Raw genomic sequence first — 19,433 nt, forward strand, 5'->3', positions numbered from 1 at the left:
TTCCTCATATATAATTTTACACAAACTCATTTTGCCGGGGAGGCATAAGTAAGACCAGTAGATTTACGGGTTGAAGAAGCAGCTTAGAGAGAATGCATAGTTTAGGTATAAAATAAAGAGACTCACAGAGCAGCTGAGATAGGAGCAATTTATGTTTGTTCGGCAGCCATATACTTATTATATCACATTACTTCCTCATGGATGCCAAAGAAAGGACACAAGTTTATTAAAATTAACAGTTTCATAATTAAAGCATATGTTTGCAGCAAGGCAACATGGAAAGTGGTTAAGAGTAAAACGTTATCACAATCACTCTCCTCCCAGATACACACAGCATCAGAAAAGCTTCTGTATCTTAAATCTGGTCACAGTGTGGGTCCTCTGTCAGGTTTCTGATATGTCACAGTTATTTCAAAATGTGCCTTTTGAATTTTTAGGTATAAAGTGAAGGTGATATGTGTGTATGTATATATGTATACATATATATGTGTGTGTATATATATATGTAAATGTGTGTGTTCTTCTATTTACACGCTTGGTAGAACATGTCCAAGTATTTATTTCTGGCCTTTTCAAGTCCTAAATGTGACCAAATGTGCCACGAGAAGAAAACAATTCAAGACTATTTTGCTGCTATTGTTAAGGAGATTGAATTTCTTTCTGTAAAATAACACATTAACGATACTAGATGTATGAACTGTTAGTTGTGATGTTGTAATTTTATAGATATATTGTATGTAAAGTAGAGGAGAGGAAGTTGGGTCTTGAAGTATGGCACAAATGCTAAAACACTTGAGGAGAAAACTGAAATCCCAGAGTTTAATCATCAGCACCATATATATGTATATATATATATATATATATCTGTATACATATATACATATACTCAGATATAGATATGTAGATATATAGATAGTTATATAGATAAATGTGTAATTGTCTCTATATTGTAAATTGCAAAGATTTCAGGATGTAAAAGATCTCTGTTTGTTTACAGCAGTGGGAATACGTGAAGAAATAGATTTGACCTGAATAATGCTGAACACCTGTTGAGAGCATGGAACGAGACATTACATTTGAGTTCTTAGTTCTAGTACATAACATCTTCACATTTTGATGCAATAAATTTGCTCTTAATTCTTTGTTTATTCACATGTAAGATGAATATAAGAATATTACCTAGTAGGGTGTTTTTTCCTACAAGTTAAATACATGAAAATATACATAAAAGTTTTCAGTCATAAAGTGGAGGCTTTGATCAAATATCATTTGATACTTTGAATAGAAAAGTGCTTCAGTAAGAAGCCCTGTCATCAACTGTATATGACTGCGTTATTTCCCCCAAATGTATAAGTATGTAATTTCAGAGGAACTAAATTTCTGCTGTGTATTATACTCACCTTGCTTCATGGAACAACAGAACGTCACCGAATTTGTTTTCACGGGACATTTCGGGAGCAAGCAAACAGAATTCATCTTCTTTTTCTTGTTCCTGCTTTGTTACCTGGCAGTTATCATGGGGAACCTCATCATCTTACTCACAATCACCTGCAGCCATCTCATAGAACAACCAATGTACTACTTTCTCTGCCACCTTTCTCTCATGGACCTCTGCTATACATCCACTGTCGTTCCCCGGCTTATCAGGGATTTAGCTGCAACAACAAGAAGTATTTCTTATAACAACTGTATGGCCCAGCTTTTTATTGTCCACTGGCTGGCAGCTGTGGAAATGTTCATTTTAGTGTCCATGGCTTTTGACCGTTATGTGGCCATCATCAAACCACTCCACTACATGGTCATTGTGAACCGGAGGCGGTGTAACATGCTGATAGCCGTGGGCTGGGCACTTGGCTTCTGCCATTCTATTGCGTTGCTGCTTATGGTCCTCAATTTACCTTTCTGTGGTCCTAATCGGATAAATCATTATGTGTGTGATATCAAGCCCCTTTTGAAGCTTGTTTGCAAAGATATCCATGTGGTTAGCATCTTAGTAATTGCTAATTCCGGGACAGTGGTAATTGTAATTTTCATTGTGCTCTTTGCATCATATGTAGTCATTCTTTATAACCTCAGGATGAGATCCTCATCAGGGCGTCGCAAAGCTCTCTCCACTTGTAGCTCTCACATAATGGTTGTGGTTCTATTCTTTGTGCCCTGTATTTTCACCTACAGCTTCCCTGCAGGTGGTAAAAATAAGGATAAGGAAATCTCTGTTTTGTACACTGTGATTGCCCCCATGCTAAATCCTCTCATCTATACTCTGAGAAACAAGGAGATGAAAATTGCTATGGGGAAGGTCTGGTGGCGAATGTCACATTCAAGATTAAAGTAAGTAAGGAATGATTTATTTATAACCCTTTCAGTATGTGTCCCCATGATAGGTATCATTTCTGTTGTCACAAATACAGTGCACACACTTTTTGTGGGCACTTCTAGAACTTGGATTAAATGGACTTTTGTTATTTATATGAGTTAATAAATCCTATTTGAATTCATATCAGAATCTCTGTGAGATGCTTCAAGTAGTCCAGTGTGACCAAGTGGATTTGGATCCTTATATTTTCCTCTAAAGCACATCCTTCTGCTTGGTGTTATAGCTCAGTGGTGGGAATCATGGTTAGTATTTGTAAGCATTGATTTTTATCTCTAGTACCAAAACATATTATAAACCAGGCACACATTAAGAAGGCTCCATCTTCTCACCAAAAATTATAATTAAGCTCTTCCCATTCAAATACAATCTATTCTTCTCATATGTCATGTCCAAAATTGGTCCACACCTAATGTGCTGATTTTAGAACTCAATACAATGGAAGAAATTTTGGTAATAAAGATAATAATTGGGATAATAGAAATATTGATAACATATTGACACGATTCAAGAGGAAACCAAATGCTCAGTATATACAAATAGGAATTTAAAAATCATATTATACCAGGCTAAAAAACTTCTGCATAATCAAGTAAATAATTATCAGATTGAAAGGATCGCAAAGGGAATGTGAGAATTTAGTTGTAACATAGTCTTCTGACAAGGGATTAATATATGAAATATATACACTTCAAAATTATTAAGCAAAAGTATAAGTTGTATAATATATGGAAATTAATTGAACAGTTGCCAAAAGAACTAATATTCACTAAGCACAGAAAGAAATAAATGCTCAGTACTTTTAGTTATAAAAGAAATGTAAATCAAAACAAAATTGAGATTCCACCCTCCACCCCCATTGTGTGAATGGAAACTTTCAAGAAACAAAGAACAACAAAAAAAAAATGAAATCTCATCCTGTGTTGACAGAAACGTAATTAGCACAACAACATTGGAAACTAGTATGGAGGTTCATCTAAATACTAAAATCAGTACTGAAATACAATCTCGATATGTAGGTTTCCTGAGGATATAACAAACTTGACTTAAGTTTGCATACAATTAACATACGTGTACACAATGATGACAGGGTTATAACTCACAAGAACTGAGTTATAGAATCAGATTAAGTGTCTATAAACAAATGAGTGAATAGAAAAAATGTGGTACGTATGCACTATGGAGGATTATTCAGACATAAAGAAAAAGGAAATATGTCACTTGCAGAAATATGGATGAGATTACTTAATTAAAATATACCAATTAAGAAATATATATATATATAAATTGTAAAATGGTAGATTCAAGGGAAAATTCATAATATAATCCCTTAAAAAGTCAAAGTCAAAGCTCAAGGATATAAACACACAAAAAAGGATAGTACTTGGAATGCATGGGAGAAGGGAAAGAGGTAGGTGAATGAAGGAAAGAAGTGGGGAGAATTCAATGTGTATCCTCCAAGATGAAAAAATGAGAAAAAAAGTTTGGATTGGAATGTGGGAGTATATTAAAGGGGAGACATTAATCAGGATGTCTTATATTCATAAACATCTTTGTTGAAGGGTAACTGTACAACTACTAATCAATGATAATAAAAAGAAAATTATTATATATTTTCTCATGTGCCTTATCAAAAATGAGTCAAATGAAAAAAGACAAGTACCACATATTTTCTCTAATGTTGAGCTACTAGATACATAAACACAAGCAAACAACAAACAGACAAGAAGATAACAACTGCAATTTGGAAATATTTTGTGTTGGAAGGACCTGGGGAATAAGGAAAGGAAGGCAAAGCAAGACGATGGGGGAATAGGATCAAAATAAATTGTAAGCATGTAGTTTGTGCCATATTAACAAATATACCAAGGAAAAGCTGTAGAAGGGCCTTCTACAAACTTTTGAGAATAGGCTATTACGAAGTCAGGACTATGATTTATATACTCTCTACTTTTTAGGTTTTACTGGTATCTTTTTCTTCTCTACTCAAGGAGGAGGCTGGGACAAAACAAAGCCAAACATAAACAGAAAAATTAATATAAAAACTAATTAGGTATAGTGCTATTTTCCAATTGCTAGACATTACTCTAATGCTAGCTCATGCATATTAACATAAAGTAGTGTTCATAGCTGCTAAATTTCCAGTGTGTTCATACTTAAATATTAAAGAATATTTGCAATCCTGTATGAAAATGGAACTAGTTTGGAGGACGTTGGTAAATATAATAGTGATTCTCATTCTTTCTGGGCAAATCATTGCTATTAGATGATGCATGATTCAAGGCTTATTAAATATTTATTATAAAATCATCAGTAAACTCTGTCTTTAAGGAACTTTTTTTGGGAGAGGAGAGAGAAAATAGTTCATAATACTTCATGAAGGCTATAACATTAAAAACATTGTTTATCTCAAACACTGTAATATCCCAGAGAAATAATGCTTAATACAAACATTGTAATATCCCAAAGAAATAAATAACAGCTTCAAAATCATCTGTACTGCTATATTACTATTATTAAGTTCACTTTCATAATTGCTATTCCATGTACATTTGACTCAAAACAATGCTCCTAAGAGTTGTCCCCTGGGATTCCCTTAGTTTTTAATTCAGTGTTCTCAGCAACGTTATCACTAGAAGCTGCTTTCAGTCTGAAAATTCATGGGAGGGACAGGATTCTTCCGCATCTCTTTCATGTTTTCAACTCAGAAAAGCAAAAAGGTTGAACATGAAGGGCCATCCTGACATTCTAAAAGTCTGAAATCAGAAGAATTAGGAGTAGCAGTATAGATTATTTTCTATATATTGGGGTAAAATCAGTCTTGAACAACCTATCTGATGGTATATGTTTAATTCTTCTGAACTATATATGTCTTTTTGCTGGTGGTTACTTTCAAGAAAAGAGATAAGGAAAATGGAATGGTAAAGTCAAATAAAATTGACAGTGAATTTTTTTTTTTTTTACTGTATTGGCTCAAATGCAAGGAATCATAGTGAGGATTTATGAGCACTGAGAACTACAAAGCTGATTTAGGTGTAGATCTACCTCTAAATACTTGTGAACTCTTTACCTATAATACTTCTGGAAACCAGAGGCAATAATAAAATCATAAAAAGCTGTTGGGTTACGGTGAAGGTAAGACTGACATATTGTGGAAACTATATCATTGCAAATTTTTGGTACATAGACATTTTATTTAAATGCAATAATAATTAAGCATGCACTCTTCCATTCACAATGTTCAAAGCCATAGACATCAAAACTCTTCAGAAATATCAGAGCATAAAATTCTTGATGGAGCTTTACACAATTAAGGTACTCTCAAAAAATTTAATCCTATACTTATTTCCCCATATTTGTAATTCTCAATATTTTCTTTCCTTTCTTCTACTCTAACACTAATTGAAATATTTAGGGAAATAATACTTCATTTAGATCTTTCTGGAAGAGTAGAAATAACAGATAAGATGCATAAAAGAAACATATTGTCAGGATTAAAGATTTTCTTTCATAAACCATGTGTAATTATGTATATAATTAGATGGGATGTGTGGGGGATAATGAGAGGAATAGAGAGGTAAAATGGAAGGAGGAAAAGAAAAAAGAGAGAGAGAGAGATTTCAGTGTATTACACAATGGTAAGGTTTAAGCTGGAAGCTTGAGGTTTTGAGACGAATCCCTAGGCTGCATGAGACTAATTGCTTTGAATCAGCTTTGGCCATGATGTCTTTTGTTTTCCTCGACAAAATCCCAACATTGTATGACAACTGCTCATGCACATTTTAAGAGACACTGACATTTAAGAGACACCAATATCAGGTAAAAATATTTTGAAGCAATCATAGGAATTATCCTCATGTTATAAAAAAAGATGCTGGGCTGGGAATATGGCCTAGTGGCAAGAGTGCTTGCCTCCTACACATGAAGCTATGGGTTCGATTCCCCAGCACCACATATATGGAAAACGGCCAGAAGGGGCGCTGTGGCTCAGGTGGCAGAGTACTAGCCTTGAGGGGGAAGAAGCCAGGGACAGTGCTCAGGCCCTGAGTCCAAGGCCCAGAACTGGCAAAAAAAAAAAAAAAAAAAAAAAAAAAAAAGATGCTCTAGTATTCCTAAAGATTTACTCTGTAATCTTAATGAGAAATTATCCAATGATTCATTTTTTGTTATTAACTCATGAAATTGTCCTCATAACTTCAACCAAGGACAAAATAATTATATTAAATCCCTTAGTGGCTGGTTAATATGAGTTCTTCCACCCTGCTTGGGGCAGAACACAAACTCTATTGCAGCTGAAATCTTGCAGATGTGAAGATAATGTTTTGTATTTATAATAATTTTCTCTTTTCTAATGGATTTTCATAAGTTAGGACTGTTTTGTAAACTTGCTAGTCTTTTTAATTCACACAAACTCATTTTTATTTTAGAATAAATAAGGGAAGCAGATGAGCAGAGTTGTTTCTACTTGCCATTAGAAAAATCTCAAAAAGAGCAAAATGTTCATCTCCAAAAATAGAGTCACAATCTATACCTAGGTTCCTCCTCCTTCTCTTCTTCCTCCTCCTCCTCCTGATTTCTTATTCCGAGATCTGTCTAAGACATCACATTGTTCTCTCATAGAATCCACTGAGAAAACACAAATATATTTAATCAACAGTCTTTTGTATGAAGCATGGATCTGTTAAGGCAGATATTTAAATATTGGTGACAGGTCATGGTTTCAATGGCCATCTGCTTCCAGACACACAGTATAAAATGTCTAAAATATTGTACATCCTGCGCAGTGTCACTAGGAAATAAATAGCTTTCTTAAAAGTTTCTAATATATCAGTTCTTAACTCTAATAGAGTTTGTGGAAATAAGTTGAAAACATTTTACAGAATTAAAGGCAATTTGTTCCTCTATTTAGATGCCCAAGATTAGATGCCTCAATATCCTGATTGCCAGCCTGTCAAAATCTCGTAATTGACCAAAGATGTCATGAAGAAATACTGAAAAATTTTTATCACTCAATGTGAACTATTCTGGTATCATTAAGAGCAATTGCCACTTATCAAAAATAAATTCTACCAGTATATGGAATTTTAGGGGGGCACTACTGGGATTTTACAAATAAATTACATGCTAAATTTTCAGGGAAAATAGACTTTTTTGAATATTTCATTGCTAATAATGAAAGATCATTTAGTGTAATATAATACCTATTTGTTAGAGTGCTGTGGAACAATTGGAATTTTACTTGATCATAGACAATATGACTTAGATTATGGAAACAACTAATGAATTCTTGGTATATAAAATCTCAATTATTTCATGTAATTTTCTCCTACCTCCTCTTCACTAGGTTTTTCAAACATTACAAATAGAACCATACCTATTTGGTTTTCATGAGAGTCAAACCATGTTTTACAAATCAAATTTTTGTAAAATTTTTTGGCAAAAATTTTGCTTTGCTTAAATACTAATAGAAGTAAAATGATGCCTTTTAATGGAATAAGGTTAGAACACAAATCCTTTTATAAATCTGCTCTAAGGAGTTTTTCTAAGTTATAAATATTTACAAAACAAAAATATTTTTATGTCTTTTTCTTTTATTCTAAGTCTAAAAGTTGAAAAACCATACAATATAGAATTGTGTAATTAGTATGAAGGCTTTTAGTTTATATTTTTGTTGTTGTTCCTATATTGCATAGGTGATGTACAGAGGGATTACAGTTGCATGACAGGTAATGAGAACGTTTCTTTTTTGAGCAGAGTTACATATTCCCGTGCTTTCTCCCAGTTTTCCCCTTCTGCCTGGGCCGACACAGGTTGTGTCATTTGCTGCATTTGTCCCAAAGATGCATTTTAATCTGAACCAGATGCCAGTGAGCCATAACTGTAATCCTAGCCACACAGGAGTTCAATATCTGGAGAATCACTACTGAAGGCCAACCCTGGCATAAACGTTTTCTAGACTCTATGTCCACAATATTCAGCAAAAGTAGACGTGTAGATGTGCCTCAAATTGTAAAGCATTAAATTAGCAGTATGCTAATCTGAGTTTGAATCCCAGTAAAACACACACACACACACACACACACACCAATCAAAATGTATTATAGTCTGTATAATTTAAGATGAATTGGGTTCTATGGTGAATAGCAGGCTCAGCTTGACTCTTGACTTCATGGAAAACCAGAATGTTACTGAATTTGTTTTCACGGGTCTTTTTGGAAATAAGCAAACGGAATTAGTGTTTTTGTTCTTGTTCCTGCTCTGCTACCTGGCTGTCATAATGGGAAATTTTGTCATTGTACTCACAATCACCTGCAGCCATCTCCTGGAACAACCAATGTACTACTTCCTCTGCCACCTTTCCCTCATGGACCTCTGCTATATATCCACTGTGGCTCCCCGGCTAATCAGGGACTTAGCTGCAACCAGACGAGGCATTTCCTACAACAGCTGCATGACCCAACTCTTCACTGGGCACTGGCTGGCAGGTGTGGAAATATTCATCTTGGTGTCCATGGCCTTTGACCGTTACGTGGCCATCGTTAAGCCACATTGACCATTACATGGTCATCATGAACCGGAAGACGTGTAACATGTTGATCGCCATGGCCTGGGCTCTTGGTTTCTGGCATTCTATTGCGTTGCTGCTCATGGTACTGAATTTACCATTCTGTGGGCCTAATGTGATAAACCATTACATGTGTGATATCAAGCCTCTTTTGAAACTTGTTTGCAAAGATATCCATGTGGTTAGTATCTTAGCTATTGTTAATTCAGGGACAGTATTAGTTGTAATTTTTATTGTACTATTAACTTCATACATACTCATTTTATGTCATCTCCGGACAAGATCCTCTGCAGGGCATCACAAAGCTCTGTCCACCTGTAGCTCTCACATAATGGTTGTAGTTCTATTTTTTGTGCCTTGCATTTATACTTATAGCTTACCTGCAGAAAGTGCAAATGAGGATAAACAAATCTCGGTGTTCTACACTATGATAACTCCCATGCTAAATCCTCTCATCTATACTCTGAGAAACATGGAGATGAAAATGGCCATGAAGAAGATATGGTGTCAAATGTCACATTCTGTGCGGCGGGCGGCTACCTCGTCCAGCAAGAAAGACGACCACCACACAAGGATCCTTCTCAATCGCACTTTATTGAAGAGCTGCTCGGTTGAAGGGGGGTTGGAGCGAGGGGCGCCGCGGGCCAAAAAACGCCTGCTTATATACGCTTGGGGGAGCAAGGGTCGCTCCCTGATTGGTCTGTGGCTGGTTGTTACTAGCAACCGCTTCGGGATTGGCTGGGACTAGAGCTCGCTTGCGCGTGCGCGGGGTTTGGGCGCGAAAGTCCACTAAGCATTGCCGTCTAGGAAATTGTTTATTGTTAGGGCTGCCAGGAAGCAGGCGCCATCCTGTAATGGCGCCGCTGCCGGCTTCCCGCAATTCTGAATTAAATTAATTGGGAAACAGCCATTATGCTCTGAGTTATGCTTTAACTTAAATGTTCGTGTTAACATCATAAGTTTTCTGTTGAGGTTGGGTGAAATGACCTCCTATGTTGTAGGTACCAAAAAACACCCTACAATACAATAACCTACTGTAATTTAGATTGTAATCTATAAGTTAAATGGTTCTTCTAGCCAAGATTGAAATGGGAAGATTTGAAGATTTCAAGAAAGGTCCCTGTAAAACACATCCTTCTGCCTTTGGTCATAGCGGAAAAGTGAAAAGAATGCTTAGGGTATAAAAGATAGGGGGTAAATTCAGAACAACCAAAAGGAATACAAATGGAGAAGATTCAACCATATCAATCCCCATTCAAAATACTGCATTAAATTTTATTTCCTTTGAAATACAACTTAAGGAAGTGGCACTGTGGCTCAAGTGGTAGAGTACTAGCCTAGAGCTGAAGCGCTCACATACAGTGCCTAGGCATAGAGTTCAAGCCCCATGACTGACCAAAAAGAAAGAGACACACTGAATACAACTTAATTTTGCCACTTGTTAATAAGAAATATTTCCAAACTGCCAGGCTCATCTGCTGGTCTCAGAATTTCCCACAGTGTAAGAAAGTTTGGTATATGATGACAGGAGTCTTTGAGGTAATAACAGTCTGAAAAACACATTGATAGATTTTCCCTCTATATTGACAGTTCATATTTAGTACCTGAGCTTCTTTTGACAACACCTGTGAAATCAGGCATAATTGAGTTGTTACACTTCTTTATTATTTTTCATGTATTTTCTCTGTGTGTGTGTTTGTTTGTACATGTATGTGTGTGTGTGTGTGTGTGTGTGTGTGTGTGTGTGTGTGTGTGTGGTTGTGGGGGAGGCAGGGCTTAAACTCAGGGACTAGCTACTATCCCTGAGCTATGTCACTCAAGTTTGGCACTCTACCATTTGATCCACAGCTTCATTTGGCACTCTACCATTTGATCCACAGCTTCATTCTGGCTTTTTTTTGGGGGGGGGGGGGTTAGTTAATCAGAGATAATCTTCTCATGGACATTCAGTAAGTTCTCTGCTGGAATTCTGTTAAATATGTGTCTGATCCCTTTAGTTACCTACTCTTCTCCTTCTCTAATTAGGTCTTCTTTTGAGTCTCTCTATATTTTAAATTTTATTGTACAGTGGGGTTACAGTTACATAGTAAGGCAATGAGCATATTTCTTTTTGAACAGTGTCACCCCTCCCTCATTTTCTCCTACTTCCCCCCTGAAGTCCCCCAACAAGTTGTAAAGTTCTTTTCCAACATAGTGTCAAATGAGTGTCACTGTTGCATTGATTTGCCCTTTGTCCTTTGTTTCATCATTTCTGTGATTCCTCTTCACTTCTTCCCTTCTTCAAATCAGATAAATGTGTATACAAGACAAAGGGTACATACATAAAAAATAATGATAATAGGGAATAAACCAAAGGGAAAAGAAACAACAGTATACGAAGCAAAAACACCCACTTGTTTCCATTTCCTTGAGTTCATTATGATAAGCATCATTTTATATGGTCATATGCACATAGTTACTGAGATATTGTGATCCTCTGCTAAGAATATACTAGACATATTCTAGGTTAAATTTTCAAAGTCTTTTATATTATGATAATTAGATACTTGTCAGAGAGACAAATAGCAAAGATCTCCAACTTTGTTGGAGATCTGTTTTTTTTTTTTTTCTTTAACACAGTAACAAGGTCCTTTTCCCTCCCTAAGTTTATTTACTTGGATGACTCCCCCATTGGTTAGATTGGCTAATAGGTTTAACACTTTTTTAATTTGCTTAAAGAACCAACATATTTTTTCACTCCTTATATGATTTTTTTATTCTCCACTTCATTGGTATCTTCCCTAATAATTATTTTTTTCCATCTCCTGATTTGGGTTTTTTGTTATTCTCATTTGCTTTTTTGTTTATCATATTTATAAACTATTTTTCAGTACTTTCTTCTAATATGACTAATCTACTTGGAAGTCCTTAAACTGTGTTTTCCTTGTCCATTTTTTATATCCAGAATTTCACTTTCATTTCCTCCCCTCACAATTTCTCCTTATATGCATCAATTTCATGTATTACACTTGCTGTTTTACTTCACTTAATTGTTTATATGTATCTTCAAACTCTCTTAGATGATTGGTTGAATTATCTTTGAGTTCATTTAGATGTTTATTTGTATTTTCTTGGAATTCACTTCCTTTGTCTATTGTCTCATTGGTTTCCCTTGTTTGTGTTGTCTGGTTTCATAAAGCTGCTTATAAATATTCTAAGTTCATTGAATGTTACCCTATTTTTGAGTGTCTAGAGTTTCTTTTAGTTTGACGTTATTATGATTCTTTGTTGTCATGTTGATGTTGTTTGGGTGACTTTTTTATTGTTTTCTATTTCTCTTCTTCTGAATTAGGATTTATTGACTTGAAGAAACTCTGTGTGCTAGGCCTTGGTGATTTGAAGTCCTCCCTTTGGGTTAATCTCTATATTTTCATAGGATTGATAGTGGGCCACATTGATAAGTTTGATATGCTGCTACTTCACTCCTCCCACCCCCTGCCCAATCCCACTTTAATGGGTGGCAGATCTCTATTAGATTTATCGGTTTTAACTATAACTTGACTTTTATAACCAGTAAGAAATGATTGCTAATGATACTTTCACAGTCAGTCTTGTTGTTTTTATGTTTTTCCATTAGGAAGCTAGGAGAACAAAAATACTAGGAATAAGAGTTTGACTTTAGCTACAGAGAAAAGAGAAAGTGAAAGTGAAAGGAGAAATATAAAGCATGGAAGATGGAGAAAAAGACGGTGAAATGTGATGAAATTTTTTCCATTTCAATGCAGAACAATTTCATTTGGTGTATCCCATTTGCCTATTGGTCTATTTGTTGCTTGCTTATACTTTTGGGGTGTACGTCTAACTAATCATTCTCTAGGGCCGGGAGTGAGGAGTACTACCCCATGGTCCTTATAATGCTCTCAAAATAGTTAGGTCTTATTCTACCAAGGTACCTGCAGGCTGATCCTTAATTCTAGGAGTTTTTTACATAGCAATAGAAGTTTGTATCAAATGTTTCATAGTAGTAGTAAATTTTGTGGGATGCTAAGTAAAGAATATTCCATAACAAGGTTCCTCACCCAAATCTAGTTACTTCACTCAAGTTTGATGCTTTCTGTTTACTAAAATATTTTATATTTATGAGTGGAATTCATGGAGTAACATAGAAATAAATGGTAGCTGTAAGTCCAGATGCACACAGCATAAAACTGTGAAAAAGTTACAGAATCTCCAACTGCTCTGTTGACAAACATTTGAACAGTCATTTTGTAAGCATAAAATTACCAGAAATAAAAATCTAATCATTTGTAATTTCCTCGAAAATTCTTGATGAGTAGAAATACTTTAAATAGTACCCATGAGGCAGCGGGTGTACTGTAGCTTGGTGTTCACGCACTTTCTTAGCCTAGATTGCTTTTCAATACTACAAAAATAAATAAATAAATAAATAAATAAATAAAGCACAAACACATACTTCTTCCCTGGAGGACATAATAAAAACACTAAGTGGGATTTGGTGGTGCTCATTTCTTTGTACAGAACCCAAACTATCACTTTCTCTGAAGAACACGACAGATGGGAAAGAGAAACTCAAAATTGCGTAAGCATCTTATATCAATCATAAAAATGTCTGCAATGAATGGTATTTGAGAAACAGGCTTCAGCAGAGATATCTGTGATGCTGAGAGGTGTGTTGATTATATGGTTGTGCATGCATTACTTTTAGGAAATTTGTAATGCCTTGGGAGGAAATGAAAATTGATTTTTAGGGTATATTATGTATCTAAAATTTTACTTAGCAATTGAGCCTGAAAATGCTCGGGATTAATTTGATTCTGTACAGATCTTGGTGTAGCTAGTTTTGAAAACAAACTATTCCTGCCTCAAATTTCTTTTCTGTAGTTCTGTGAGATCACATCATTTCATTCTTTTTTCTTCATACATTTTTTTAATTTTATTATAAAGAGGTGATGTACAGGGGCTTTTTAGTTATACCTAAACAGATAAAGAGTACATTTCTGTTGAACAATGTGACCCCTTTCCTTGCTGTCTCCCAGTTTTTCCTCCCTGTCCAAAACTACAAGTTTTATAGTTTATTTTCAACATGGTGTTTAGTGAGTACCAATGCTGCAGTTGTTCACTCTTTGTCCCTGCCTTAATGTGCCCCATACCTACTTGCAAATATTTCGTGATAGGACAGGTGATAAGTGTTGCTAAAATAATATGAATTTTATATCTGTTTATTTTAAAATTTGGGAAAGATAAAAAGCTTTCAGTGTCACTCACTGTGCTGAAGAACAAGTAAAGTCAGCAGCTGAAAGGAAAAAAAAAACAACTTACATAGTTAATGTATGGCTATGATCTCAATAAAGAAAAGATTATGAAAGAAATCCTTCAAAATTATGTGAAATTTACGTGAGCAAATGACTTATTTTCTCATACAATACCCTTGTTAAGATGTGCTTATGCAAAAATGAACTGCAACAGGGGAAACAGGATGATTTTACGTACTAGGTGAATTTCCTGTTGCATACTCCATGTGGTTACTGTGTATGATTTTCGTACGCTGGATATTGTATATATGCTTATCTGAACTAGGGAAGGGAAAGAAAAATGAGGGTAGGTATAACAAATATGATACTGTACCCCCTCTGTACATCACCTTGCCAATAAAATTTAATAATAATAATAAAAAAGATGTGCTTATGGCTGAAAATATTTTACTTACATTCACAAAATATTAACAAAAAGCAAGTTTTAGACAGACACTACTGAAAGTTCTATAAAATAAGATGTCTTTAGAATAAGTTAAAGAAGAGCTGAATATTTATTGAGGGCCAGATGATATTATCTAGGAAAATAAGATCAAAGTTACAATACTACTGCCTAATATATTGGAAAAAGATACATACTATTGCAAACTCTGGGAGGTTGTCAATGACTAAGAAAAACACAATTTGAATTCTCTTTTAAATTTTTTGTTGATATCTTAAGTAACTGTACCATGAAATTGCCTTTTAACAAAGCAGCTTATGAATACAATATATCTTAATCAGTGTCACCTCTTTCAATATTCTCACCCAACCCTACTCTAGCCATCCCTTCCTTCCCTTTTCTTAATATTGTAGGATATAAATTGAATTCCTGTCTGCATTTTCTAAAGGCTATTACTTGAGAACAATTGTCAGAGAAAATTTCAATAATTCTCTATTGCAGAAGAAATTTGAGGGCTCGTAAATTAAAGTCACAATGTTAATCTCTTCCCTGTCACTGTTTCACTTGCTTCTATGACCAATAACTGAGAATGTACTATCCACATTCAAGCTTAAAAGACTGAAGCATTCATTGATCTCCACAGAAATTTGTGAACAGTGTAGGTTGGCTCATACTTTCTAGAGCTGCTTTATCTATTACAGTCTTGAACTGATTTGATTTTTATACAGGAAACGATTCTAATCTATTGTCTTAGTTTTTCTCAGATAAACATTTAAAATTTGCATGGCTAAAATAAGGCAATTTTGAAATTCAAAAGCATTTCTGGGTTTGACTGACAGATTCAGAGATGTAGACAAATTTCAAAATTGGAAGATATTAATTTTCAGTTCATACCAGCTTTAGTTTTTTTTTTTAGTCTTTTTTTATTGTCAGGATCATGCAAATAAACTTTATGGGACATAGGGCAATGGTCATGAATTTAAGTTTGGGGGTCAGGAAACTATGTTTTTAAGATCTGGTCTGCACCACACAAGTTTATTACTCTTTAAGTTCCTCCTCTCCCTTGGACAAATCTCAAGTACTTTTGTTAATTTTTCTTCTGGTGCATTAATATTAGCAAAATGGCATTGTCATTCATCCACTGTTTAGTTCTATTAATTCTGGGTCTGATTTCCAGCAGCATCTGTGGTTCTAATGGCTCAGCATCAGATCTGGTCAGCACCTCCTATAATGGTTTTAGTTTATGTGTTCGGAGTTGATTTGATACAATATTCACTGAATTATTATTAGAGTCATATCACTTACATTTTTTTCTGGAGTTGAAATTTAAGCTTCCTACTGGTAAAAAGAAGAAAAATGATAGGTTATTTGAGAAATATTAAACTCCAAATATTTGAACATATTCATATGTGACTGTATTAGCTCAAAATCAACTTTACTGATTTGCTTCTACACTACTCAAATAATATCTATAGCAATTTCTCTGGAATTTAGACAGAAATGTCCTATTCCATTGTTCTCTTAGTTTTACAAGCTTACATATTGAAAATAAGGAATATTCTTCTAGTTTATTTGAATAAATAAAGGTAAATTTGCCTCTAACTTATCTGCTAATAAGATAAACAAATAGTACTGTGTGATGAAATAGCATCAGCCTACATTCCAGTCTGTTTTCCTGAAAATCACATTTTTTCCCTATGAATTTACCAGTCTCTAGATTTCATGGGTTTGGGCAAAATAAATTTATGAGAAAAATATAGAAAAACTGCCCACTCTTTCATCATAGACTCAAAGGAATTTGACTTGCCAAATACATTGTCTGCTCCAAGGATAAAAATTTTGAATAACATTCTTTATTACACAGTATGAGAAAGTTTCTTCTAAGGTTTAATGGATTTTTCCTTAAAACATCTTGTGTAGATTGATGTGCTCATAAGACAAGTTACTTTTTGTTTCTCAACGTCAGCAATGTAATTTTCACTAGATCACTAAGACAACCGTGCAAGAAACAAAATTCCATGAAAAACCTATTTTAAAATGTTTGAATCATCTTCTTAAGAGAGATGCTTCCATTTTAAAATGTAGGTGTGCTTATTATTTGATGTTTCCTAATTCAAAAGTGAAATTTTGGTAGTTCATATACCGCTAATGAAATCTCATGAAAATTAGTATGCTTTTACATAGTGAAAAAAAAGAGCTGTTTTGATAATTTTTGAGTCCTGGAAAATACCAGAACTCTTTGCAAGAAACTATTGTATTTGAAGCTGTATTATATTGTAAATAGGTATTCATCAAAATTAAAGTTCAATGGTATTGTTTGCACAAAGGCATAAGAAATACCATCTGACATATATTTCCTGAATGAATTGAAACTCATGTTTTTATTCATGAAATTTTTATTGGTGATATACTTCAATAAAATCAATAAAATCTAGTTAGTTCCCAAAAATAATGTTATTGCCTGGTGCTGGTGGCTCATGCCTGTAATCCTAGCTACATAAAAGACTGAGATCTGAGGATCATGGTTAGAAACCACACACCAGCAAGAAAGTCCATGGGCTGGGGATATAGCCTAGTGGCAAGAGTGCCTGCCTCGGATACATGAGGCCCTAGGTTCGATTCCCCAGCACCACATAACAGAAAATGGCCAGAAGCGGCGCTGTGGCTCAAGTGGCGGAGTGCTAGCCTTGAGCGGGAAGAAGCCAGGGACAGTGCTCAGGCCCGGAGTCCAAGGCCCAGGACTGGCCAAAAAAAAATAAATTAATTAAAAAAAAAAATTAAAAAAAAAAAAAAAGAAAGTCCATGAGACTTGCATCTCCAATTTATAACTAAAAAGGTAGAAAGGAGCTGTACTTCAAGCAGTAGGGTGCTAGTTTTGAGCACAAAAACTCAGGGCACTGCAGTGCCTAGGTCTTGAGTTCAAGGGTCAGGACTGACAGCTCCTCCCCTCCCACATATACATATGTAGCTGTCATAATTCTCACTCAACACTGGAAAATACATGCTCATGAATGATGTCTTCCCAGGTGAATGCAAAACATTTTCACAAGGCTGGACCATGGGCAACAGGAATAATGTCACCTTCTTTCTTCTCCTGGGACTTTCTCAAAACAAGAACATTGAAGTCTTCTGTTTTGTATTATTTCTATTCTGCTACCTAGCTATTTGGGTGGGAAATGTGCTCATCATGATTTCCATCACCTGCACTCAGCTAATGGACCAACCCATGTACTTCTTCCTCAATTGCCTCTCCCTGTCAGACCTCTGCTACACCTCCACCGTGACACCAAAGCTAATGACTGATCTACTGGCGGAAAGGAAGACTATATCCTACAACAACTGCATGGTGCAGCTCTTTTCCACCCACTTATTCGGAGGCATTGAGATCTTCATTCTCACAGCGATGGCCTATGACCGCTATGTGGCCATCTGTAAACCCCTGCACTACCCGGTCCTCATGAGCAGGCAGAGGTGTCACGCAATCATCCTCATCTGTTGTACTGGAGGACTTGCACACTCAGCCAGCCAGTTTCTCCTCACCATCTTCCTGCCATTCTGCGGCCCCAATGAGATAGATCACTACTTCTGCGACATGTACCCTTTGCTGAAATTAGCCTGTGCGCACACACACGTGATAGGTATCTTAGTCATCGCTAATTCAGGCTTGATTGCTTTGGTGACGTTCGTGGTGTTGATGCTGTCTTATTTCTGTATATTGTACACCATCAGGGCCTACTCTGCGGAGAGCCGCCACAAGGCACTCTCCACTTGCAGTTCTCACATAACTGTGGTAGTCCTGTTTTTCGCACCAGCTTTATTCATTTACATTAGACCCAACGTAACCTTCCCGGAGGACAAAGTGTTCGCTCTTTTCTACACCATCATCGCTCCCATGTTCAACCCTCTGATCTACACACTAAGGAACGTGGAGATGAAGAACGCCATGAGGAAAGTTTGGTGTCCTCAAGGGCTCTTGACTGGAAAATAAATTCGCCAATCATTTCTGCTACTCAGACTCTGGTTGTATGAGATCACAACTCTGAGAAAGATCCCTTTTCCTCATCTTCGTGTCCTCATTCTTTGGAGAGTTTGAGGAGCAACAAGACAACACATGTCATCTCTTTCTTTATGCTTCTACACTGACAACTTTCCCTTTCCTGGGAATGCAACTCAGGGCTATGCACTAAGACATATCCCACTTTATGAGTCACACTCCCATCCTTTTGATTTCAGTTGAATTTTCAGACAGGTGTTCTTGCATGGCAAATATCAAGCCAAGATCTAACTACTTATGTCCTGAGTGAGACCACAGATGAGTGCTAACATACTCAGCAGCTTGTTTTTAGGGAAAGGTCATACTAACTTTTGGCACAGGCTAGTCTCAAACTGTAATCCTCTCTCTCTCTCTCTCTCTCTCTCTGTATATATATATATATATATATATATATATATATATATATATATCAAACTGAATTACAGAGAGGTTACAGTTTCATACATTAGGCATTGGATACATTTCTTGTACTGTTTGTTACCTCTTCCCTCATTCCCCCTCTCCCCTCCCCCTTTCCCTCCCCCCCCATGGGTTGTTCAGTTCTTTTACACCAAATAGTTTTGCAAGTATTGCGTTTGTAGTTGTTTGTCTTTTTTTACCCTGTGTCTCTCGATTTTGGTATTCCCTTCCAATTTCCTCTTATTACTACTTTCTAAGTAGCTGGAATTATAGGCCTGTGCCACCACACTTGCTCCAAACATGATACTTATTCATTCTCTCTTCTTTCTTATGCAGTTAGGAAGTGT

General features: G+C 35.7%; 2 protein-coding genes and 1 pseudogene across 2 annotated transcripts; all 3 read left to right on the top strand.

Moving 5' to 3' along the window:
* The first annotated feature begins 1,408 nt into the window (after window positions 1-1,408).
* Window positions 1,409-2,335, top strand: LOC125362301 (olfactory receptor 4P4-like). Its single transcript, XM_048361084.1, has one exon. It carries the CDS (start codon window positions 1,409-1,411, stop codon window positions 2,333-2,335), a length of 927 nt encoding a protein of 308 aa, XP_048217041.1.
* Window positions 2,336-8,543: 6,208 nt separating this feature from the next.
* On the top strand, window positions 8,544-10,123 carry LOC125362507 (annotated as a pseudogene).
* A 7,342-nt stretch (window positions 10,124-17,465) lies between these two features.
* Window positions 17,466-18,787, top strand: LOC125361784 (olfactory receptor 4P4-like). Its single transcript, XM_048360386.1, has one exon. It carries the CDS (start codon window positions 17,635-17,637, stop codon window positions 18,619-18,621), a length of 987 nt encoding a protein of 328 aa, XP_048216343.1. The 5' UTR covers window positions 17,466-17,634; the 3' UTR covers window positions 18,622-18,787.
* The last annotated feature ends 646 nt before the right edge of the window (window positions 18,788-19,433 follow it).

This window comes from Perognathus longimembris, chromosome 13, assembly GCF_023159225.1.
Source record: "Perognathus longimembris pacificus isolate PPM17 chromosome 13, ASM2315922v1, whole genome shotgun sequence".
Lineage (NCBI taxonomy): Eukaryota > Metazoa > Chordata > Mammalia > Rodentia > Heteromyidae > Perognathus > Perognathus longimembris.